The sequence below is a fragment of the Zootoca vivipara genome, chromosome 4 (assembly GCF_965207765.1).
Source record: "Zootoca vivipara chromosome 4, rZooViv2.hap1.1, whole genome shotgun sequence".
In the NCBI taxonomy this organism is placed as follows: domain Eukaryota; kingdom Metazoa; phylum Chordata; class Lepidosauria; order Squamata; family Lacertidae; genus Zootoca; species Zootoca vivipara.
The window spans coordinates 30,273,687-30,299,580 of NC_142587.1; the positions used below are offsets into that span (position 1 = coordinate 30,273,687).

At 41.8% G+C, this 25,894-nt stretch overlaps 2 protein-coding genes across 6 annotated transcripts in view; both read left to right on the forward strand.

The window, feature by feature from the left end:
- Window positions 1-2,570, forward strand: part of TSGA10 (testis specific 10) — a 37,519-nt gene extending 34,949 nt beyond the window's left edge. Inside the window, exon 20 of the mRNA XM_060273446.2 lies at window positions 357-2,570. Coding sequence (XP_060129429.1) covers window positions 357-381 — 25 coding nt within the window. The 3' untranslated portion in view covers window positions 382-2,570. The remainder of the gene's footprint in view (window positions 1-356) is intronic.
- Window positions 2,571-5,466: 2,896 nt separating this feature from the next.
- Window positions 5,467-25,894, forward strand: part of CRACDL (CRACD like) — a 65,874-nt gene continuing 45,446 nt past the window's right edge. For 2 of the 5 annotated variants that reach the window (XM_088668633.1, XM_088668637.1), the window contains exon 1: window positions 5,467-5,670. The gene's annotated coding sequence lies outside the window, so the exon portion shown is untranslated. Of the gene's footprint in view, window positions 5,910-25,894 lie in introns of all 5 variants that reach the window. The other 3 variants (XM_035115559.3, XM_088668634.1, XM_088668636.1) reach the window with 3 other exon arrangements.

Genomic DNA, 25,894 nt, shown 5'->3' on the forward strand with positions numbered 1-25,894 from the left:
ATTAAACAGTATATAAATTTTGTTAAATATACATTTGGGTTTGTGGGGATTGTTTTGTCAGAGCTTATTTTGATGATAAGTGAAGGACCAGGGCAGGCTGAGAATAGACTAAAAGTTCTTGTGAGGTAATTTAAACAAATGAAGAAGTGAGCAATGAAAGAGGCTAGGTTTTGTATGTGAATTGAGTTATGAATGCATGGTGATTTTTAGCATGATTGTTTTTTAAAAAAAATAGTTTATTAAGGGCCTTATAATTGAAACCAAGGAAAATAACTTACTCATATTACTTGATTTGAGGGGCAACTGCCATTACATACTGGATAATGTTAAACACCACAATTTTCCATCTTTTATAGGGTTTCTATTTTGAAGAACTTCTAACTGAAGAAGATAATGAAAAAAAGTATGATATCTATTATAGAAATGCAAATGCCAAATTGAACTCAGGGTTTACTAAAACGATTGTTTTAATCCAATTGATGGTGGATAAGGTTCAGAGTACTTCTTAAAAGGAGTGTGCACACACAAATATTTTATTTTAGCCACTGGAATATAAGTTTTAATATGCTGTTTTATGCAACCAATACCCACTCTTAGTACATGAAACTGAAAAGAAATGTGAAGATGACTTCAGCTGCGTGCTGTCAAAGAAACATTATTAATGAACCTATCGCTGTAAAGATGAAAACAGAAAACAGTTTATCCTTTCTTTTATCTGTTGTAGCTTGATTGTATGCCTGCTAAGTTACGACACATTTTCAGGAGGAAAGACATTTTTAAGATGAATTATATTTAATATATGTGGTTTAATTTTGAATACAAATCTGATGTTAAATCAATTAGTGGCTTGGATCCTAACTTCCATTCTGTGAACACCATTCACATTCACTGAACAGAGCTGTACAACCGCCTCACAGAAAATCTGGTTCTGGAGATTGCGGAACCCTTAGGAAACGGGTCAGATATCGTATGGCAGAGCTGCAGGTGGAGGGGGAGTTTATGGAAATCACACTCATCCCTTGTGTGAACAGAAAAGTAACTTAGGATTCAATCCAAAGTATCAAAAAGCAATTATTATTGTTTTACGTTAAACAAGCAACAGTCTATGTACTTATAGAAATAATAGTGTCAGCTCCTATTTCATATATATCCATTAACAGCGATGTGCTGGCTCTGCAGCTATATAACCCATTCTAAGCATTAAGTATTTTGGGGATACAGCAGGCCTTCATCAGGCTGTAACTGGGTAACATATTTAAATTCTGAATAATGTCACATTCTGAATAATGGCCATTAAATATGTCATTTGTAAATAATAAAAAACACCATGAACACTTGTTTTAATTTGCAGTTTACAAAAATACATACTGACAATAACACATACTAAGCTATGAAAATTGCATTATTTAAAGTACAGACATTGCAAATGTTATTTAACACTCTATAAAACATTCATTTAATAAGAATTTTTCCAATTTTTCCTTATTAGAAGCCACTTGTTTTATTATAATGAAACACAATTCCTTATTCAATGCAGCTGAAAAAATAGTCCTTTCAGTAGTCCTTTCTTTTGTGTGTTAAGCCAATTTTTAATTATGTTTCATCTAAGTGCTTGTTTGTTTTTTTGAGATAATGGACATAAAATGATTAAGCTCTTTTCAGTATTGTTTCCATCTCCAAAAGCTTTACAGAATTTTAAATCCTAAAAATGTATCGAAACCTCTCCCACCCCATCATTTTAAAGCTATATATGCAAGTATGTGTAACAAGATGGATTTATAAGCTTTATATAGAAATATATTAACTGTGAAAAACGTCCCGAGCAGCTTTATTATTCAATACATTTCACTCCTTCCTACCAGTTACGACTCAGGGGAAAGTCAAATTTTAATTTTAATTGTAAAATGTTCCTTGCAAGCACATAACAAAGAAAAATTAAAGCTGGTGTTTATAGAATTGTAAGGGCATGCCCAAAGATTCCAGTTTGACCCCTCAATTCAAAAATCTATTTTGTAATACCACTAAGTGACAAAATTGCTGTATCATAGTGCTTTTGAGATTCCTCCTGACTTTACTAAAATATTACCTTTCTAGACCCTATAGGTTTCCTGCTTCTCTGCAACTAATCTTACTTTGTAATATGTGAAACTGAATCCTTGTTCTAAAATGGTCATCACTCTAAATGGGGAAGGAAAAGGAAGGGCGAAAAAATATATCAAATAACTCCTTTCTAGAGAGGTAACAATTCTCACTCTTGTAATCCTTTGGGTGAAAAACCAGTGAACTGAGAATTCATCATTCCTTACTTCTTAGTGATGATGTTTTCATTTATCAGTCTTCTCGACATCCAAAAAGGAAACAGCTGTGTCGTATTCAAATCAGTGCTGAACCAATGGTTTCCTTCTGTTATTCTGAGCATTATATTACTTGCCTTTGCTTAATTCTCTGAATGTTATATGAATGACATTTCTTCTATAAGATAAATTCATAAAATTCGGACACTGCTTGTAACATACAAGAAAACTCGATTTGTGTATAACTCAGTTTTTGTTTAGTGTAATCATTACATTGGCATTGTAAGTGCAACTAGTCCCCCCCCAAAAAAAACAGGTAGAAAAATTTGCTGGTCAGTATGGCATGATGACAACTACATTGTCTTTGGAGTCTTCCTATGAAATAATAAATTCAATGTAATACTGGCCAGTTTCACACATAACAGGAAACCATGGTTTCTTACCATATGAATAAGCTGCAGTAAGCCTTGGACTCTCTCAATATATTTTCAGATTCTGGTTTGTTCTCACTGACAAGTTTAAACAAACCACTTACCCAACTTTGACAAAACGAGGCTGGAGAGGCTGCACAATTCTATGGGAGAACTCATGGCTAATTCAGTATTACGTGTAAATCAGAACATAGGTCTTTTTCTGCAGGTTTACAATTCCCTAGTTTCTTTTAAAACAAATAAAAAAATTGTACAACTCCTCAGTTTTGCTGTTTTCATTGGTGGGGGAAAGGTTTCTTGTTGAGTTCACAGAGTGCAGTTTCTACAGTTGTATTATATGCAGTCTTACTGACGAACATAATTATCTGAAACAATGATTAGTACACCCACTGAATCAACTGAGCCTTACAAATGCTACTGTTAGACCACATCACTTGATAACTGTCTAAAAGCTTTTCAAAATTGATTACTTAGTTGGGAATATAAAGGTGAAACAAAGGTAAACAAACTATTGTCTTCTTTATGTAATTGTGTGGGTGTGGTTAACATAGTATAGGAAAGTTTGTTCTTTCCCACATGGCGCAGCTAAGAAAACAGTGGGTGTGTCAGTCATTGCACATTGTTCTCTAACCTCCCCACCCCACCCCCACCCCCAAATTCAGAAACAAACCTGAGCTGCACACAATTGTGTTAGAAATCTGGCCACTATTCTGCATCCTCCTCAGTGCCTTGGACTAGCGTTCTTTGGGAGAATTGGGGGTCTGGAAAGGAATAGAGACAACAAGCAACAACACAGTGCAGAATATTCAGAAGGGAAATTGCCAACATTGTCCTTTTCTTTTTCAAACTGCAAATAGGGGAATCATATTTTAAATTAGTCCACTTACTATAAAACAGTGGTTCCCAACCTTTTTTTGGCCATGCCCCACCTAAGCATCTCTAAAATCCTGAAGCCACCGTGACATGTAATTCTTATTCAAAAAGTGAACTCCTATTCACATGGAGGAAGCCTAAAAGGCCATTCACTGTTAATAACTCATTCTCTAATTGACCCCCCTTAAAAATCAAATTGCCCCCCCCTGTGGGGCGTGGGGCCCACTTTAGGAACCACGGCTATAAAACAAGCACATTTGTTTTACAGTATTTGAGATGTGTGTTTTCAGAATCCACACTATTCCTGTGACTATTGTTGGTTTTGTTTTTAATAATTTCTAAATTTATATTGTTCATAACCTGCCCTGGGACCTGGGGAAGGGCAGGTGGTGTTGGTGGTGTTGATGATGATGATTTTAACAACAACAACAACAACTTAAGAGGAATATCTCTTCTGGGAGGTAAGATGTAGGGCACACTGATAATGAAAATCTCCCCTCCCAGTCTGAAAGTGACCACCTCAGTACAGTATACACTTTATTCTGCAAGACTTGCTCAAATAAAATATCTATCCATTTTTAGTAGATGATGTGTCTGCAAATTAAGTGTTTAATTTCATAAACTGATTTGATGAACCTATAAAGCCCCATGTTTGTTGCCAAATGTGTTACATAGCTATATTGTTAGAAGAATAAATCTATATTGTCAGTAGAATTATATATGAGAGAAATATGATGGTATTTTAACAACTACAATTTGGGGTGATAACTATATATCCCAAACCTGACATTAATAGTTCAAATTAAATATATTCAGTCACTCATATCCTAACATTAGGCAAACCCAGTAGTTAAGATAAAATGTGAGGGCATCTACCTGCCATCTGCATACTCAGGGTGGACCTACTGAATTTAGTAAAGAACTTAAATCCATTTATTACAGTTGATCTACCCTGAGTATGACTAACACTGGATAGCAGAGAATTTTCATTTTAGGATCTTTGGCAGTTAAACAGGACTTCTCTTAACACTTTTCTAAGACTTTTGTTTGTGTGCAACTTTCAACTTATTTTTCTTTGCCTGAAACACAATTCCCACATCCGGCTGCTTTCGTTACCAGGTAAATAAAGCTCACACGGAATGGAATTTTCCTTTCAAAACTGTTCTACGATTCCACACTCAACTTTAATCTTCCTTGGACACTGCTCTCTCTGCAGCTCTAGTCAGTAATAGGGGAGGCTGACGTAGATCAGCAGCAGAGCCCATACTTTGCGTGCAGAAAGTCCCAGCTCAAAAAACTGGCTGGCTGAGTAGAAATACTCGGGAGTAGCAGGACGGACCTCTGCCGTTTTATAAGTACTGTAGCCTACAACATATTGGTGGTCATCACAGCCTCCTACAAGAATAAAAGTTCTGCGACTCGGGTTAAGGGAAGATAAACCTCCCATGTCTTATTTTTGACCTGAAAACTACCCACGCGCAGCTCAGGTAAAGCACACCTGTTCGCTGACTGGGTTCATATTCCAAAAACCACTGTATTCGGTGGCGGAGGTGGGAATTCCTTTGAACTGAAACGTCGAAGAACCTGACAAACAGAGGTTGCCAGGTCCCGAGGACATGGGAGCAAACTTAACGGGACTTGCTTCCGAGTAGACTTGCAAGGGACGGATCTGTTCCTGGAACCAAGTGATTAGACCCTCCCGCCAAACGAGAGGCGCGGCGGGCAGCTGGCGCCGAGTCCCAGCTTCCCCAACGCTTTATCCGCTTTCTTGGAGCTTTTCCTGCGGCGAGGCCAGGTTGCGTCGCCTTGCAGGGTCGGTCCCAGGGCAGGCTCGCTGCTTAAAGCGAGCCTCGGGCACGCCCGGCTCGCTCCTTTCCCGGCTCTAGCCAGAGCCAATGAGCCGCTCCTCGAGCGCCTGGCTCGCCTTGCTGGCAGCGCCGCCCGGGGCAACACACTCCGCCTCCTCAAGGTGCCTGTGCGCGGGGGAGGCTCCCTTCCCGCCTCCAGTTGCAGCCGGTTCGCCCGCTGACTGGAGAGACCCCGCGTTGCTGTCGTGCGTGTGAAGCAGCAAGGTGGGTGGGTGTAGGCGACCTTGGAGGGCCAAGGCCGGGTAGCGCTGCAGTTCAGGGAGTTGGTTGCTAAGGGCGAGTTTCCGCGGAGTTGCAAGCAGCGCACCTGGCTGGCGCGCGGTTCCCCTTTCAGCGCCGCCATAGGCGAGCAGGCCAGGAGTTTTTAAACGTCCTCGGCTTCCTCTTGCGCGCGGCCCAGTCCTCTCCGCGTTTAGTTCAGTCAGTAAGGACTTAACTTTCAGGTAAGTGCTGGGACCTGCTTTCCTGCAACCTGCGCTATTCTTAGCTGTGAATGGCCTCTGGGATAACAGCCCTGTGAGAGCACCGTAGGATGCTTCCTCATCCTCTTGCCAGACTGAAACGGGTTTTTCGTTTGTATGCTTGAGATCCCTTAGCCTGGGTTAGTTATCCAGGAACTACCCTTCTTACGTTCACTGAGTGGTTAAATAATAATAATAAAAATAATAATAAATTTTATTATTTGTACCTTGCCCATCTGACTGGGTTGCCCCAACCACTCTGGGTAGCTTCCAACATATATAAAAACATAATAATATACTATATTACACATTTAAATGTTTCCCTGTACAGTTGGAAGGGGCGATTCTCCTTTTCATTTCCTGCAAAAGATATGCAGGTCAGAGTTTCCTTTCCCCCCTTTTCATTGTGTAGATGGAACCAAGCACCAGCTGTGGAAAATCGTATCTTTCTGGGCTAGTTACCAGTAAATGGTTTTCATTCTCATATAATAATGACTAGGGATTATTAGAACTTTAGTAGAAGGCTGTGAAGAAACATGCAAGGACAGAGTGTTAAAACACCACATTTTACTACTTCTGATCCATGTTGATTGTCAGTTTATCACTGGTAACTAATCTGCATAAAAGTTACAATCCTATTCCTGTCTGCTCAGAAGTAAGTCCCACTGAATTCAATAGGGATTACTCTGAGGTAAATGTGTACAGGATTGCAGCCTAAGTGATATAGTAAATACACATTCTGACTGTAACAGTTATTACGGATAAATCCCAAATAGAAGAGGAGGTGCCACCCTCATCCTTATTGATGGAGCTGATCCACTTTTGCATGTAGCACAAGAAAGATGAAAAACCTTTACACCTTGACCCTAAGCAAGTCCCGCTATATGTATGCTATCATGAAAAGCTCCTCCATGTATTTATAAGAACAAAGTTTTGCTGTTTGGTCAAAAGCTATGACTTCATTGACCATTTTTAACTGTTTGGAAATGCTTGGAATTATTGTGACACAGGACTAGTTACCCAGTTCTGTACCCATTTTGGAAGTAAGGTTCATGGAGGTACTATACTGAGAATTACAGATATACATCTTCGCAAAGTGTTAGAAGGTTGTGCAACAATCTTTATTAAACTACATTTTATTTATATAGCTATGACAGTACTTATAGAGAATATATATATTAAGTATGTATGCAGTAGAATCTTCATTATTTCAATCTTAATGTCCAAATTAAATTTGTATACCACTGAGTCGTGATCAGCATCACTGCATTGCAGCTATTTAGTAACAACTTTATGAAATCAATGGGATTTACAGCTGCAATCCTAGCCCCGCTTAATTTGGGAGTAGGCCTCACTTAATTCAGTAGGGCCTACTTCTGGGGACCGTGCTGTTTATGTTTTAAAGTTTGCAACTCTAATAGCAGTTCCATTTGTGTAAATCTCTCACTGAGTATTTTGGAAGCCTTTTCCTTTTCCCTTTCGATGTATGAGGTTTCAGTGTAGGTGGATGCTGACGTTCTTTAAACAAGTCAACATTCTCTTATCATTCCGGTTTACGTTTTTCATCACAGTATTTCATTCCCTAAACTCTTGTTCCCTAAACTCTTGTACCAAAACAAAAAATCAAAATGTTTTAAGCTGATAGTATAGAGTACATAATATTCTGACAAAGCTTAAGATTTCAGTTGCTCTAGTTTCCATGCAGGTTCACCCATCTGTATTGGCAGAGGCAGCACATCTGTATGTGCAAAGAAATGCTTATGTAGATCTGATTCCTCCGCAGAATAAAATGTGGTCAATTCCTTTGTTTATTGCACTGTGTTATTTACATAGCATAAAGGTAAAGGTAAAGGGACCCCTGACCATTAGGTCCAGTCGTGACCGACTCTGGGGTTGCGCGCTCATCTCGCATTATTGGCCGTGGGAGCCGGCGTATAGCTTCCAGGTCATGTGGCCAGCAAGACAAAGCCGCTTCTGGCAAACCAGAGCAGCACACGGAAACGCCGTTTACCTTCCCGCTGAAGCGGTTCCTATTTATCTACTTGCATTTTGACGTGCTTTCGAACTGCTAGGTTGGCAGGAGCTGGGACCAAGCAACGGGAGCTCACCCCGTCACAGGGATTCGAACCGCCGACCTTCTGATCAGCAAGCCCTAGGCTCAGTGGTTTAACCACAGCGCCACCTGGGTCCCTTATTTACATAGCATATGTGTGGCTAAATGTATGTGCCATGGGATACGCAGTGAATACAGTCAACTCCCGATTTGGGCAGGAGTTGAGTTTTGAGTCATCCTCCATCCCCTTTCCCAGCCATTTTTGGGTCACCACACATGTCAGTTGGATGCATGTAAATTGGTCATTGCTCGTTCCATGCCAAATTCATATAAGAAGTGGACCTTAGAGTTCATTTGATAAATTTACTATATAACTGGACAGCTTTATTTGGTATGTTATGCATGGGCATAGCCAGGATTTTTTTTTTTAGAGGGTGCAGGCTTTATGGTAGGAGGGGCAGAACTGAGTTATCTGCGACAAAATTGTTCAGTTAAGCATTTTTATTTACTTACTTGATTGGAGGTGGGCAACTGCCCACCCCCGGCTATGCCCATGATGTTATGGATTATCAAGTTTGCACTGTATTCAGGCATTCATTAAATCAGGAGTGGGGAAACTGTGACCTCCGGCTGTTGTTGGACTCCAACTCCCATCAGCGCCAGCCAACATAGTAGGTGATGGGAGCTATAGTCCAGCAAGAACTGGAAGTTCACAGGTTCCCCATCCCCACATTATACTTAAGCAAGATGTGCATAAGACTTAAGTTGTACAAAAGTGTTAAAATGTTTTGGATTTGATTTATTTTAACTTCTTGAGGCCTGAATGTAATATACATCCGAAAGCTAAATCTGCATATACAGAATTATCCTAAGGTTGTTGTTGTTTAGTCGTTTAGTCGTGTCCGACTCTTCGTGACCTCATGGACCATAGCACGCCAGGCACTCCTGTCTTCCACTGCCTCCCGCAGTTTGGTCAAACTCATGTTGGTAGCTTCGAGAAAGGTAATTCTTAGCAAGTGCTGTCTTTGCTTATGAGTTGCAGTACAGAGTTATGTGTTACGTGTTTTCTATTGCATAGATTGTGAACTTAAGTAATCCACAGATGTTCTGAGGAAATATAGTGATGCAATTTAATTGCCCTATCCAAATATTTATCTCACAACTCATTGGGTTGCAGATTGTTTCCATTTATAACCACCTGAAATCTCCAATTTGTTTTGCATTTATGCAAATTCTCGATTAGAACTCTCAATCAGCAGTTTTCACAGGGCAAAGATTAGAAGAAAAAACAGGACATTCTTATATTTGTTTGCCTTCTAGCTGTGTAATCATTGAAGAAAAGACTGCACGGTAGGCTTATCATGGGAGGAGGAAAAGTACTTTTATCCTGATCTGGCACAGAAACAGGAATGTTGCTTCCTTGTTTTGCTGGCAGATTAGCTTTTTACAGTGTCTTGTTTTAAACAAAAACTATCCGTTGTTGTTTTCTTTGTAAAGAGAAATATTTTTCAAATGAACTGATTTTTCTAAGAGGCTCTACATGTCAGGTAGCTCATCTCCTTGCTGTAATTTCTAATTTTTCCCTTTTGGTTTATACTGATGAATGTGAGATTTTAATTGGATTGTTTACACCCGGCCTCCTTTGCATGTCTATATATTTATTAGTTTCTTGATAACAATATTCTCTGAGCAATGAGCAAATATAATAGCCTAACAACATTATTCAATACAAACACACACTGAGGTAACACAATTGCAGCTCTGAACATATCCACTGACATAAAGGCATAAGTAATTTCATAAGGCTAAGACATACATCCAGCTGACAGAGATTAAAATACTTCTAGTACAAAATTAATTGCAACATTAAAACAATATAATCTTAAAATACTGGGTGAATAATAGAGTCTTTCTTTAGTTCTGGGGGTTGGGCTAGATGACCCTTGGGGTCCCTTCCAACTCTACAGTTCTATGATTCTATTTTAAAAAATACTATATGTAGTATTGGGGTAAAGGGGGACATTCTGTACCTGAATTGTCTTGATGCTGCAAGATAATTCAGAGACGGATTCACTTAGCACTTTGGAATACAGGACCGATCAAGAGAATAATGAACCTCCAATTATTAGATATTTCTTGAATAATATAATGCAATTTCATGCTGAGGTGGTTCTTTGAATCGGGGAGGGAATGACTGGGAATTGACCACTCTGTGTTTTCTTCTGGCGTGTTCTGTGCTCATCTAAAAAATGCACTATCCTAAACTTTTAGAAATGGGATATTATGTTAGAAGTCCCCAACATGGCATTTTTGCACTCCCGAGCATACAGCCAGCTTAAAGGCCAAACCACACATTACTTTTTTTAAAACTAAAGTACAAAATAACCCTTTTTGATAGCATAATAGAAATGCATTCCCAATTGCTGTGCATGTCCCAGCAGCTAGGTTTTCTCTTTAGCAGTTGTGGAAACAAGTGTTGGAAAGGGATAAGGCCTCCACTTTTGCGTTTAGTGCAGGGAAACCCATCTATTTAACTGTGTATATGCCATTAATAACAAGCACTGTACATTTATTTTGCCATTTAAATTTAAGTACTTTTTGTACAGTACTTGGCTTTAAAATGTATATGGCTCTTAGGCATTCAGTACCGAACAATTAACCAAAGGCACTTGATTACAGGGCACCTGTATATTATTCATCATCTCAGTTAAACCACTGGAAGTAAACTGTCATGCTGGTACCCTCAGCCTTATTTTTAAAATAACAATATTCCGGAATACATACTGGGAAGTGGAGGTTAATTTAGAATTGGGCATGCCTGTCTTTCTCTAAGGCCACAAAATGAAAATGCCTTAAGCAATAATTGGTGCTTTACAGCTTCCTAATTTCAGAAAGGTTGCCAGTCCTTTGGCATGCTGAGAATGTAGCAGGGACACAACAGCTAGCTTTCCTTTGAAAATGACTTATGCACTGAGTATTATTTTCCTTTTGGTCAGGGCCAGGGTATGAGAATAAGAAACCCAGCTGATTCAGTCCCTAGTGTTTCATCTATTATTATCCTAGTTTGCAAATTGCACAACTAAACACTTCAAATAATTCATGTTTCAGAGCAGTAATGTTAGGCTGGATGACTTAATGTCAGTTGATTTTTCAAGCTATCAGGTTATTATTATTATTACTATTACTATTACAGTATTATTATTTTATTTATACCCTGTCCATCTGGCTGGGTTGCCCCAGCCACTCTGTGCGGCTTCCAACACATATAGAAACATAATAAAACATCAGACATTAAAATTTTTCCAATACAGGGCTGCCTTCAGTTGTCTTCTAAAAGTTTTGTAGTTCTTTATCTCCTTAACATCTGATGGGACGGTATTCCACAGGTAGGGCACCACTACTGAGAAGGCCCTCTGCCCGGTTCCATGTAACTTCACTTTTCACAACAAGAGTACTGCCCAGAAGGCCGTTTGAGCTGGACCTCAGTGTCTGGACTGAACAATGGGGGTGGAAATGTTCCTTCAGGTACTCCTAAGCAAACTTCTCTAAAGGGAAAGTGACTGTCCAGACAAGTTGAGACTTTGCCTAGCTGCCTCTTACCATACTGGAGTTCAAAATTACGTACGTACAGTGGTACCTCGACATCCGAATGCCTCGACTTACGAAGGTTTCGACTTACGAAGTCGGCAAACCCAGAAGTATTTTCGTCACACGCGTGGTCTGCGCATGCACAAAGTGCAAAATCGCACTTCACGCATGCACAAAATGGACGCTTCGACATCTGAAGGTTTTGACTTACGAAGAGCGCCGCGGAACAGATCGCCTTCATAAGTCAAGGTACCACTGTAGTGTCAAAACCAAGGAGAGGCTGCTTCACTGTGGGGCAGGGGAACTTAGCATGCTGTGTCATTGGGAACATTTGCTATTATTTGTTATACACATTAAAGCACCTAATGTTTTCTGTGTTCTGTACAGATTCTAAAAGATAAGACTATCTGTAACCTGCAATAGGAAAGGAATGGTGGAGGGGGCAGGTTCACTTTCAGTGGCTGATGGAATGGGCCAGGCTGGGCTCCCATTTGCCATGATGCTCTTCCTCGTATGCAGTAATGAGTGCAGGCTCCCAGGATCTCAGAGGTTCTTGGTCTGTCTGCAAGTGACAGAGGCCACAGTGTGCCTCGCTTCAGCAAGGTAACTGGCAGTTGGAGCACAGTGCATGTTGCCTACCATTGACTAAGACAGGTTATAGTCAAGTGTGGTGTAGTGGTTAAGAGTGGTAGACTCGTAAGCTGGGGAGCCGGGTTCGCGTCTCCGCTCCTCCACAGGCAGCTGCTGGGTGACCTTGGGCTAGTCACACTTCTCTGAAGTCTCTCAGCCCCACCTACCTCACAGGGTGTCTGTTGTGGGGGAGGAAGGGAAAGGAGAATGTTAGCCGCTTTGAGACTCCTTCGGGTAGTGATAAAGCAGGATATCAAATCCAAACTCCTACTCCTCCTCCTCCTCCTCTTCTTCTTCTTCTTCTTCTTCTTCTTCTTCTTCTTCTTCTTCTTCTTCTTCTTCTTCTTCTTTGGCTAACCTTTCATAGAATTGTAGAGTTGGAAGGTACCCAAGGGTCATCTAGTCCAGCTGAAACATCCATGACAGATGGCCATCCAGCTCTGCTTAAAAACCTCCAATGAAGGAGAGTCCACAACCTTTCTATAGAGATGACTGATCATACAAATCTGTAGCACTCTCATGATGCAGTTTTTGGCTTATGGGTTCAGTATCGAAGCAAGATTGATATCTCAATTAGGTCTCTGGACTTCTGGTCTGCTGCGGAGGGAATGGCGGCGCGCTCCATGTCATCGGAGTAAAGGAAGACATGGTTCTGGCTGTAAGGGCTCTGGGGGCAGCGCCAGGGCTAGGTGCCCCTCGGAAAAAAATCCCATGGATGAGTGGGGATCCCAGGGGTCCCCCAGAGCATGGAAGAACTTGCCGAAACCCCTGATCTCCCTGCCGCCATTTTCGCGAGGAGGGAAGGGAAAGAGGCTTGAGTCCGCTCATGGCTCCATCACACCCTACATGCTGTCACCGTAAGCAGTAGATCTTCCAATTAGAGGTAAAACCAAATAAAGCTTTAAAGAAGAGAATATGGCATAAATTAACTGATTTGGTAAAACGGAAGCCAAAAACGAAGTCAGCTTCCGATTTCTGTGGACAGGCTCTGCAAGGGAACTTTTTGTGAATGGGAGCAGAGCAGAGCAATTGAAGCTAATTGCAGTTTCAAGAGACTCTTTCTTTTGGATACATATTGACTACAGTGGTGTCAGATTGCCCTTCAGAGGGTAACTTTGTGATATAAATTAACAGTCAGTGGAGATATAATTTGACAGATTGATATCTGGCAGAGTAGAAAGCAAAAAGACTGCTGTATGAAGAGATTGGATATACAGGCTTTAAAATCCCAAACCCTGGAACTTGGATGCAGAAAACCAAGGCTAAGCAGGAGAATTCTCTATACTGAGGGAGGAATCCCCCAGAAAGAAAAGAGAACCTGGAATAGCTTCCTTCCTTCCCTTCCCTTCCCTTCCCTTCCTTTTCTCTTCCCTCCCTCCCTCCCTCCCTCCCTCTCTTTCCCTCTCTCACCCCTCCCTCCCTCCCTTCCCTCCCTCCCTCCTTCCTTTCCTCTCTCACTCTCTTTCACCCCTTCCTTCTCTCTCCCCCTCCCTCCCCCTTCTTTCTTTCTTTCCTTCCTTCCCTCTCCCCCCTCTTTCTTTCTTTCACCCCTTCCTTGTCTCCCTTCCTTCCTTCCTTCCTTCCTTCCTTCCTTCCTTCCTTCCTTCCTTCCTTCCTTCCTTCATCTTGAGGCTGTCCTCAAGCGAGGGGCCCCTCCTCCCAGATAACTGTAAAGCAAGCAAAGGGAGAGCAGCTTACATGCTCTGCACTGCTCTTGCTAGAAAATAATATTTGTTTTCTTGTTTTCCTCCTTTAAAAACTATGGTCAGGTGCGTCTTATAGAGTGAAAAATATGGTGCTTAAGGGGCAAAGTCATTCCACACATGTCATTTGTTTAAAGCTTATGTGTTACCCTCAACTGGAGACATTTCAGAACAACCTAAAAAATTTTAAAATCACATAACCTTCTTTTCTCCTTGTGTGGAGGAACAAGACGTACATAAGTTAATAGCTTACTTACCTCTTACTTGCCTTTTGATTGCAAACACTTCCAATGAGATTTCCTTCTGTTTCATTGTAAGTAGGAGATAAAAAGCCTCAGATAATCACCCTGAGAGCTCTATGCTTTTTTGCCACTTCAAATCAACTAATATAACAATGTAGTGTAAACCTACATGATCAGCTTACTTAGCTTGAAAATTTGTGAAGCTGTTTTAAATGTTTATAAATGAATTGTCCTCCTTTTTTCAGGGGAAAGCAGTTTGAATAAATAAATGTTCTTTATTTATTTAAAGTGTTTTAAGCTGTTTCTAATGCTGCGTCCTTACAAAGTGATATGCAGAGGAGTGAGAGACCAAGGTACAATTAGTCACAGCAGAACAGATGTGCAGATTAATGTGAGAAATTGCTCTGATGACACAAACTATTTATGGCATGACAGAAATGTTGCTTGTGCTGTGACCACAATCCAGATAAACTGGAATTCTTCCATAATAAATCAACTTAGATCACGGGGAAATAGGTAACATACTTGTGTTCAGGGATAGCCTATTGAAGTACGGTATCTTGTCCTTGTAGCTGAGTAGCCAATCTATATATTATTATGCAAAATAAGGTGACAGGATTATGGGCAATGCCAATGAAAGCTGCAGTTGGAGGACTCAGTAAAACCCTACATTAGTGGCTCCTCCACTTAAAATACAGCATCTGTACATACTAAGTTGCTGAATCACTGAGAAATGTTCAGCTTCTTTCTAATGTACCAGATTTCATGCAAGGACAGTCAGAAGTATGTCTCGCTCCCTTTTACAGTCCAGAATGCTACCATCTCATCCTGCATAATGCATAGAGAAGCTGTTGGATCCCTGTTGCCACTGTTATTTATCCTAATTAGAAATGTTAACTAGAGAAATACAAAAAAATATGATGAAACAACAGGAATTAGGGTTGGGCAGAGAGAGTACAAAGTGAAAACCTTTGCGGACAACATTGACGTTGGAAAATCCAATGGAAAGCGTCCCAAGGATAATAGAAACTATAACAAAAATTGGCAACTTAGCAGCATTTTAACTTAGCAGCACAGGTGGTGCTGTGGGTTAAACCACAGAGCCTAGGGCTTGCCAATCAGAAGGTCGGCGGTTCGAATCCCCGTGACGGAGTGAGCTCCCGTTGCTCGGTCCCAGCTCCTGCCAACCTAGCAGTTCGAAAGCACGTCAAAAGTGCAAGTAGATAAATGGAATACAGCAGGAAGGTAAATGGTGTTTCCATGTGCTGCTCTGGTTCGCCAGAAGCGGCTTTGTCATGCTGGCCACATGACCTGGAAACTGTACGCCAGCTCCCTCGGCCAATAGAGCGAGATGAGCACCGCAACCCCAGAGTTGGTCACGACTGGACCTAATGGTGAGGGGTCCCTTTACCTTTTTTATATAAATAAGGAAAAAGCAAAAATGATAGCTAAAAATCTAGACTCACAGGCAAAATAAAGACTTGAGAATATTACTGGAATTAAAATGGGGGGAAAATAAATATTTGGAGATATGGATATCAGCTAAGAACTTAAACCTTTTCTAGGATAACTATGTTAAAATCTGGAACGAAATAAAGAAAGATGTAGGAAAATGGACTAGAATGACCCTTTCTTTGTTAGGAAGAATATCTGCACTCAAAATGAATGTTTTGCCCAAGATGATCTTTTTATTTCAATCACTGCCAGTGATAAATAGCCCAAACTGTTTCAAACAGTGGAAGAAAGACATAACTAACTTAATTTGGCGGTGGGGACAACGACCCCAAACCAAATTAAGTATAAACATCTGATAGATGTAAGAGGGGGCTTTGCCCTTCTGAAGACTTTCAGGCTCAGGAGTGAAAGAAGTGAACTTAATCAAAGGAATACATACTGACCAGGTGAGCAGCTGCATCCCTCAATAAATTAAATACACCCGCTACCCAGGACTAAATGCCCCCCCCCTTTAACCTTTCCGCTGAAGTGCCTTCAGAATTATCATAGAAGCACCAGGCTTCAGGTCATAAGCATAGCCCTTTAAGCCGTGAATGCTATCTGCTGATTGGTGAAGTGTGGGCCAGCTTTCACAAGCAAAATTGTTTCTCTTGTATAGCTCATGATTGGAGAAAGTTTGTCTGCTACACTTAAGCATGCAAGGATCTAGTTTAATTGAGCCCTATATCTGAACAGAGATTTTGGGTGCAAATATATGAGACCTGAAGAGATCTATCATGTAAAAAACCAGCCACATGGATGAGAATTAGACCAGGGCTCTTTTGTTTTTGATATTTTTGCCTCAGTGCAAATGCATCACAGTATTATATAATTTTGCTTATGAGCTGTTGGTATGGAATTCAGAGGATAGTTTAGACGTTTTTCAGGGCCATGTCATAAAAGAGTGGGTGTAGTAGTTATAGCCGTATTAAAGGGATGGTTGGAGCAAGCAAGCTCCACAGTGCCATTCAACAGTCAAATAATTTATTTTGACTTAGTAAATGTTTTGTCATGGATGTATGCACCAAATGAAACTGGACTGATTTAATGCCCATGTTATGATTTTGCTTGAGTTAAGTAAACACTCTCAGGCACTCACATGCAGACATTTCCTTCATTTGTTACTTGGTTACTGTAAACTTGTAAAACAACTTTACAGTATAGTAAAATGCAATAAACAGGTGTACAATTTAGTATGTCTAAATACAATTGGGGGCGGGGGCTTTTCCCAGTCTGGTTGCCTCCAGATGTTTTGGACTACAACTCTCATCAGCCGCAGCTGACATACAGTAGTTGTAGTTTTGTAGCCCCAAATCTTTTCTGTGTACAGTATTCATTTAGTGGTTTGAAGAGTGAGTTTTGGGTTTGGGGAAGGTAGCATTTCTTAATCTTAATTTCTTAATCATTGGAAGGTATCTGACTTTTGCTCTTTATAAGGCAGTACAGTATGCCTATGTATGGGATGTGGCTTGTTGAGGGAAGAAATGATTTGTGAATCAAAGTTGTTATGAAATGTGGCTAAACTTTATGGTTTCAGTGCAGTATGGCACCCCTTTATAGTCATATTGGAAAAATAATTGTGTTGCTGCAGATGTATTTGCATCCACAAGACTGATTTAAACTCTGTACTAGGGTTTCTTCCAATACCATATTGTATTTTGGAACTCTGCTTTCGTTATGACTTTTTGTGTATGATTATTTTATATTGTGTATTTTTTATTCTTGTCAGTCACTTTTGTACCTCTTAGATTAAAAACCTGGTATATAAATAATAGCAAACTGTCCCAGGCGCAGCTTCTAAATTTATGTATTTTGTGGAAAGTATATGAGAAAGGGTGGGTATAATTATTTTCTCCATAACACTTAGTAATTGAGTTATCAAGAAACCCTATTTCTGTCTCACCATCTCGATGAATAATTCAATACGTTGCACTATTTGCATTGGATAAATTACGGTTACTCTGTCTGTAAAAAAACACACCACATGATTATCTGCTTTTATGAGGAACCCTTTTCTCATTTTAGTGAGAAGTGTATTCTATTAAATTTCATTTTAAGATCTTCCCTATTATAGCACTAGAATGATGGAATCTTTTAATCAGGCAGCTTGTCTTTGGCAGCTTTTCAGTGCTATTCTTGTGGCAATTGAGAGGCTATTCTGTATTTCCAAGTCTGAATAACAATGGGCTAGAGTGAAAATGGCAGTGTTGCTTGGTTACATTTCATCGCTTGGGAATCAATGCTCCACATGGCTGGATCCAAACTCCAAGGAGATTTCTCAATAATTTATTAGTGATATGTGAGTGAGTAATGTCATATCTTAATTACTGTAGAAGTATCTTTCCAATTCACTGTGCAAATAAAAGGGCGGGGGTTTTTTTTTTAACCCTGTAAAAGTGTCTGTTTTGGTTCAATATCGCTTTTTCACTTGCCTTACATAGTTTAGGTTTTACTTGTTCACACTTTGGAGCTCTAAGTTTTAATGATAATTTTCTTCGGTTGAGGATTCAGGGCTGACGTGCTATGTAATCTATATATATATATAAATGTAAAAATTGTGAAACTGCAGGTTCCACTTTTCTCCGTAACCGCTTGACCGATAGTCCTGAAATTTTGACACAACGATCCAGGCCATTCCCCGAGCGTTGTTGGGGACAAAAATCCCTCAAATCACACACCTGGGCAGGTATAGACCTGGTTTTCCACCAAGTCAAACAGCACCCTCAAGTGGCCTTATATCCTCCTCCACCCCCTCCCTTCCTGTGAAATCTAAGCCACACCCACAAACCAAATGACATCATCAACCAAGCAACTGAAACCACCAAGGCGGCCATGATCAGACCCCTAGGCCCCTGCCAGGCGCCTAGGGAGAGGACAAGCGCATGGATCACAAGTCGCAGCACGGCCTTTGATTTATGTAGACCCCTGCACAGCAAGGGGTTTTTACTTTACCATTTAGCACCACTACACCCCCCAAAAAAACCCAACATTGCCAAGTGGAGGTAGGGGCCTGCCTGGGAGGGGGGGGTGGCACAGGCTGCAGCATGGCCTTTGATTTATGTAGGCCCCTGCATGGCAAGGGGTTTTTACTTTACCATTTAGCACCACTACACCCCCCCCAAATCCCCCACCAAATAACCAACATTTCCAAGTGGAGGTAGGGGCCTGCCTTGGGGGGGGGGTGGTGGCACAGGACGCAGCACGGCCTTTGATTTATGTAGGGCCCTGCATGGCGAGGGGTTTTTTACTTTACCATTTAGCACCACTACCCCCCCCAAAATTCCCGAACAAATAACCAACATTGCCAAGTATTGTTTTTTTAAAAAACAACAACCATGCACTTTCTCTCCCCAGTTTAAGTCCTCAGATATTTGCAGTGGCCACCCCCCACCCCATTTACAATCCCCTACCTTCCCCTTGCCTCTTCCTGGTTTTTTTTTATGGAACTGAACAACTCGGGTGCTTCAGAACGCGCCTTCTGTTGCCAGGCCCTTACAGGGCCTGGGCCAGGTAGATAATGTGGCCCTGTTTTTAACCCCTTTGTTACTTTGTTCATTTTACTGATTGTAAAATGGATTCGGAGGCCCGCACCAAGTGGCCCATATGACCCCCCCTCCTTCTGTCTGGGCCTGTCTGTTGCTACGGGGCTGTGGGGCTTCGCTATTTGACACCCCCCTGGTCGGGATTTTTAAAGTAGTACTCTGGGTCCCAGGTCACATCATCACCCCCAATCCTTATTCTAAATATATAGAAATGTTCAAAATGCGTGCGCAGGGGCCAATGTATGGAGATACAGGGGGGAGGTGACAACAGAGGGCTCAGACAAAAGTAAATACTGGGAAATGGGACCCAGAAACTGACAGCTCCTTCTCCAAGGCTGGGGGCCAATGTAGGAAGATACCAGGGGTAGGGGCCAACACTCCCCAGGGACAACAGAGGGCTCAGACAAAAGTGCATGCTGGGAAATAGAACCCAGAACCTAACAGTTCCTTCTCCAAGGGTGGGGGCCAAGGTATGGAGATACATGGGGGAGGGGCCAACACTCCCCAGGGACAACAGAGGGAAGGGTATCCTACCAAAACACAGGGATGAGCCGGGGTGGAGGGAGGAGGAGCAGGATACGTCATGGATCGGGACAGGGTGGGTGGGGGATCACAAGAAAGAACCTCAGCAACGTGTGGCCGGGTCAGCTAGTACAGTATATTACTTTAGCAGTTGTTGAAAGAATGTAATTCACATCAGCAGTTTTCTGCTCAGCTACCTGAACTTCTGAGGCCGTAGAAAGAACTAGGATTATAATGTTGTGTCAAGACATTATTCTCATGTGCAAGCAGAAACATCAGAATTGATGAAAAGATTAAGTTGTTTTAGCACTGTGTGTGTGTGTGTGTGTGTGTGTGCAGCACCGTAATGATGGACTGTAGTATAGTCTCTTTATCACTTCAGGAAATTTCTTGTGTTCTTTCTTCACTTGAATGCCACAGATTCCAGGAGATGTACTTCTGTTTCTAAGCAAGTGAGTTTGACAGTCTAGTCGCAATGCACTTATTTTAAAATCTGTTCAATTAAAAGTTAATTGAGCAAGTTAAAAGTTAATAAGTGCACTCTAATACTACATCAAAACCGGGGATCATGGTTTGTTCCGCTCCAAACACACCAAAAGGATAGCCCAAGGTTTGTTCTTTACTTTCTGATCATGATTTATTTACCTAAAAGTAGGTGGCTGGTGTGATTGGCAAATTTCACACATTACAGTAACCTGTAGTTAACGGTTTGCTGTACATGAGTCAATGTGTTTAGGATGGGGGTCAGCAGGTGCAAATCCCTGTGCCAAATCTGCCCCCTCCCAATTGCCAATACAGAAGCGAGAAGGGCAGAGAGGGAGAGACATTTCTGAATTTTTGTGGGTACTAACAAGTAACTTGGGTAGTGTGAGTTGTGACCTTTTTCACAGATTAGCCTTCCATCAAAAGTAGTTACTTTTGACAGATTTAGGGAAAAGGCACACAAAAACAAAAACAATAAAACTGTTAAAAAATAAGTGCAAACATTTAGTGCAAACTAAATTAATCCCCTCTAATTTAGTTCTTTTTTCAAATCGACAGAACAAATCCCTGCATGATTTTCTTTGCACAAAGCCTGTTATTAAGTTTGTAATTTCGTTTGGAGGCTCCTACATTATTTTTCAGGATATGTGCAAGGGTTTATATATCCTTTATTTCCAAGGAACTGGGAAGACTGTATAAGCTTCCTGGGCAACTTCTAAGAATTCAGGTCAGGAACTCCCTCCCTGTTTCCTAGCAACTCATAGTGGTGCTTTCTCCTTTGACTGAAATCATTCAGAGGCAGATACCAGGATCATTTGCAGGGCCCAAGGCAATGTTGTGCATACACTTGAGTCAGCACAGTAGCATAGCATGACGTCTGACTTTCTGAAAAGGCTGTGCCTCTTAACTTGAATGGACTCAACATTACTTTGGGAACCCTTTCCTGTGAACTTGAAAGTACCAGCCTTTTGCTTTTATTCCTCTTCAGTTGATTGGCAAGGTGAGGGATTTGTCTCTAAATTCTTGTAGCCCTTCATGTTTTACGGAATCTGACAAAACAAAATACGTATGCGGGTAAGCAGTTGGAGACAAAGTGCTGCTATTGATCTAACTGAAGGATAACTTTGTAATGTGTTAATGGATTTCTTGTTTACGCAGGCAAATAACACTGAGCGGTGCAAACGTTGTTCTGTTGTACTTAGTTTCATCAGGTGGTCCGTCACTTTTGCTTGTTGCATCCCTAGTGCAGAAAACAACCTTCATTCTGGTTATAGGATACGATTAATGAAAAATAGCTAGTGTTCAGTGCTAAGCAGTTTTCATTCCCTCCACAGAAAGTGTTACATTGGGGGTTACAACAATATATTTGGTGTTTCACAATTCTGTAATTATTTGCTCCAATGATCGACATGAATTTCTGTTCTTTTAAGAATACTTTGAATTAACTGCTTTCCAGCTTCATCTAGCTTATTTACTTTATGATTAATGGAATATAGACTGTTCTTATGTTTGCTCTTTTTTTTACCGTAGTTTATTTAATAATTGACAAAAATGTATTAAACTTAAAACTTTTTGTTGTTGTTGATATCCAAAATGAATGCTCATCTAGATGATTAGTTGTATAATAACACCCTCTAACTACTTTAGCCTTTGCAGGGTGGTTTCATAAGGGAAAGTAGTGTGGTAGATAGCCCATTGGTAGTAGAATGACATTTCTGCGAGGTTTTAGCTTTGCCAAGTTAGGAGAAGAGCATTCCCCACTACGGGAAAAATTGCAAGCTTGTGCACTTATCTGCTAGAGAGAATGAGTATGTTGTGAGCACAGAATATGAGAAAGGAAATGGATCCTGCAGGGAAGAGGGGATAGCTTTCCTGTTGTTTGAACCTTTTCTTTAAACTGCTGTATGGTCATATGTATACTTTTTGGTGCTAAGGTGGAAGGGGGATCTGCTTAGCAGGGCGGCTCTTGCACTTCCTCAGTCCCTGTGCACCACTTCAACAAGTGGGCAGGGCCACCCCCACCTGCCCTCTTTCCAGAACCCCCAGTGGCACCAGGTTGTGGGTGTTTCCCACAGGGTGTATCTGTGACGGGTATAGGGCTCCGTTGAGTTGTTTATGACTCAATTAGGAGCCTCTGATTATCGCCCGGCGCGCTTTCTCTAGCGCTTCTCTGCTCCCGTAGATCCGGGCTGGCAGTAAAACACACACAGCAGAGTTCTTCTTCTTCTCACACAGCGAAAACTTGTATAGCCGTTGGATAAAAAGCCTCTTAAGAACACACAGAGTCCAAAGTGTTCTAATAACTACTTAAGTTTATTCTAGAGAGAAAATAACAAACAACCTGGTGAGAGCGCAGACATCTTGCGACCGTCTCCCAGGCAGAAACGAAACCAACTGCAACATACAGAAACACTTCTGGTACATTCTGTAACATGATATTCCTCAGTGGTCAGGTGTTATACAGAACACAGTTAACTCTTTGGTTACTTGTTTCTCCTCACACCCCCTCTCACCTGAACACTGGGGATAGCGGGTATCCAAACTTACCCCAAAACCAACCCTTCACAGAATTCCGCATGCCGTTGGAAACTCAAGGGTTTTGTGAACCCATCTGCTAGGTTCTCTTGGCTTGGACAATACCTCAACTTCACCAAGCCTACCTGTATGCTCTGACATACGTTTCGGAAGCGGATGTCTAAGTGTTTGGTTCTGGCCTTGAACTGTCCAGACTCCGCCAGTCTCAAAGATGGTTGATTGTCGCCCCAAACAGTGATGGGCTGGCTACAATCACCCCAGATTTCCTGGACCAAACATCTGTAGTACTCCAATTCAGTGCATGTCGCAGACAACGCACAGAATTCGGCTTCCGTGGAAGACATTGCTATTAGGCTTTGCCTGCGCGACCGCCAACCAATCAGGGCATTTCCAAACTTGACTACCAAACCAGTCACTGACTTCCTGTCCTCCTGATTGGCCCAATCAGCATCTGCAAAACAAGTGAGTTGTGGCTCACCTTGCGCTGACATCTCCAAACAATACTCTTTGGTCTCCTGCAAATACCTAAGCACTCTCTTAATGCCATTCCAAGCATGCACGCTAGGTTTCGATGCTTCTCTACTGAGCAAATTGACTGCAAAAGCAATATCTGGTCTGCTCCATTGTGACAAATACAACAGACTCCCTAGCGCTGACTGAAACACTTCAGGACTCTCAAACGCTACTTTGTCCTTCACCTGTGACTCTTTCACAAAGTTTGTCTCCATGGGTGTTCTGACCCCTTTACAATCAGACATTCTGAACTTCTCAAGCAAATGTTCAATCTTGCCTTTCTGACTGAGCAAAAAACTTCCATCCTCAGTTCTGTCTATCTGCACACCTAGATAAACATTCACTGCACCTAGATTCTTGAGTTTGAACCTCTTGCCTAGCTCTTTTGCAAACTTCTGCACTTGCATCTGGCTCTTTGCTAAGCAGATCAAGTCATCAACATAGACAAGCAACAGTTCTTGCTGTTCTCCTTCACCTCTGAGATACAGACAACTGTCAGCTAGACTCTCCCTGAAACCTAGGCTCTTCAAAACAGAATCAAGACATGAATTCCAATTTTTAGCGGATTGCTTCAGACCGTAGATCGACTTGTGCAGCTTCCATACCTGACCTGGCACGTCACTCTCAAACCCTGGAGGAGGCAACATGTACAACTCCTCCTGGAGGTCAGAGTTCAAATAAGCGGTGTCCACATCAAAGTGGTTGACCACTAGGCCTCTCTGCGCTGCAGTCGCTAAAAGCATCCTGAAAGATTCCGCTCTCGAAGTCGGACTAAAGACATCTGTGTAGTGGATTCCTTTCTTCTGAGTAAAACCTCTAGCCACTAATCTAGCCTTGTACTGAGGCTCTCCAGTCACTGTGGGTTTCAGCCTGTAGACCCACCTACAACTGACTGCTTTCTTACCTTCTGGCAACTGTGTTAGGCTATACACACCAAGAGATTGCATGGATTTCAACTCTTTCTCCATTGCAACTTTCCACTTCCTAGCTTCCTCCACTGACAACTGTTGCACCTCTTCAAAGCTTTCAGGCTCACACCCTGCTAGGTTCGCCCATACACTGACAGCTGAAAACCTTTCAGGTGGTTTACCTTTCGTGGTGCGTTTTGAACGCCTTGGTCCCACATCTTCCCCCTCTAAATCCGAACTGCTTGTCTCTGACTGTGGCTCTCTCGGACTAGCAGCACTGTCAAGAGACTTACTACGCTTTGCAGCCCCCTCTGGGCTTGCTTTGGGTGAAGTGGGTGACCTACCACGTTTGCTGTACTTCCCAGGCTTGACCTGGGGTGAAGTCGGTGCGCTTCTGACTACTTGCTTCACTTCCCTAGGAGCTACACCACTTGGACCTGCTGCCTGACCTGGATCTGGTCCTGCAGCACCTGGAACTCCAGCATCAGCTACCTGAGTTTCCTCTTCCTGGTCAAAACCTGATGACCAGTCAAGAAGAACTTCGGGGTTAGCATGAATGCGTCTCCAGCCCTCTTGTTCACAGAACGTAGCACTCCTGCTAATGTGAATGCGGGTTTGGTCCCCCTCTGCTGGTACAAACCTCCAAGCCTTTGAGTTTGGTTCGTAACCACAGAAGATCATTTTTCTGGATCTTGATCCTCCCTTTCTGCACTTCTGCTTTGGAATTAGAACCCAAGCCTCACACCCAAAAGTTCTGAAATAGTGCACCTTCGGAACTTTACCATACAACATGTAGTAGGGTGTGTTGTCCACAACTGAATTAAAAGCGCGATTTGAACAAAAATTCACAAATTTATAGCATTCCCCCCAAAACTTCTGGGGTAGTCCTGCATCAAACAACGTTGCCTCCACCAGTTCAGACAGCGTCCTAAATTTCCTTTCAGCTAAACCATTCTCCTGTGGACTAAAAGGAGCGGTTTTTCTGTGCCTAATTCCCTTGCTGCGGAAAAACCCTTGTAGTTCTGCACTCAAAAACTCTCCCGCCCTGTCACTCTGGAAACACTGGACAGTGACGGAGAACTGTAGTTCTACCTCGGCTACCCACTCTTTTATCACTCTGGCAGCCTCCCCCTTCTCTTTCAGTGTTATGACCCAGGAAAAATGGCTGAAATCATCCAGAAGACACAAAACATATTTTGAACCACCTAAACTTAACGTTGACATAGGCCCAGAAATATCCATGTGAACTAACTGAAATGGTTTTGTGCTCTTCCTCTCAGACCTAGGATAAGAGCATCTCTTCGTCTTCGCTTTCGCACAAGCGCGGCATTGCAGGTGTTTTTGACATGGCTTGAACCTGCAACCTTTGACAAAATCAGGGGCTTTTTTCACATAAGGAAAAGACATGTGACAATATCTTCTGTGCCAAGCATGAATACAATCCTTATGGATAGCGCCCTCTGTGCCCTTTGGGGTATTGGCACTTTTAGCCTGAGCATCACCAGTGTTACTTCCACCTGCTTGCCCCCTCCCATCTAGGACAAACAGACCATCAGACCCAACAGTAACACTTACCAGCTCAGCCCCATCTCTGGCAATTTTGCAAACACCATTAGCAAAACTTATTTCAAAGCCCTCACGCAATAAGCAAGACACACTTAAAAGACCATTTTCCATGCCTGGTACAACATAAACATCAAGGTTAGTGTCTTAGCATTGCATATAAAAAACACCCTTGCTTTTAATTGTTCCAG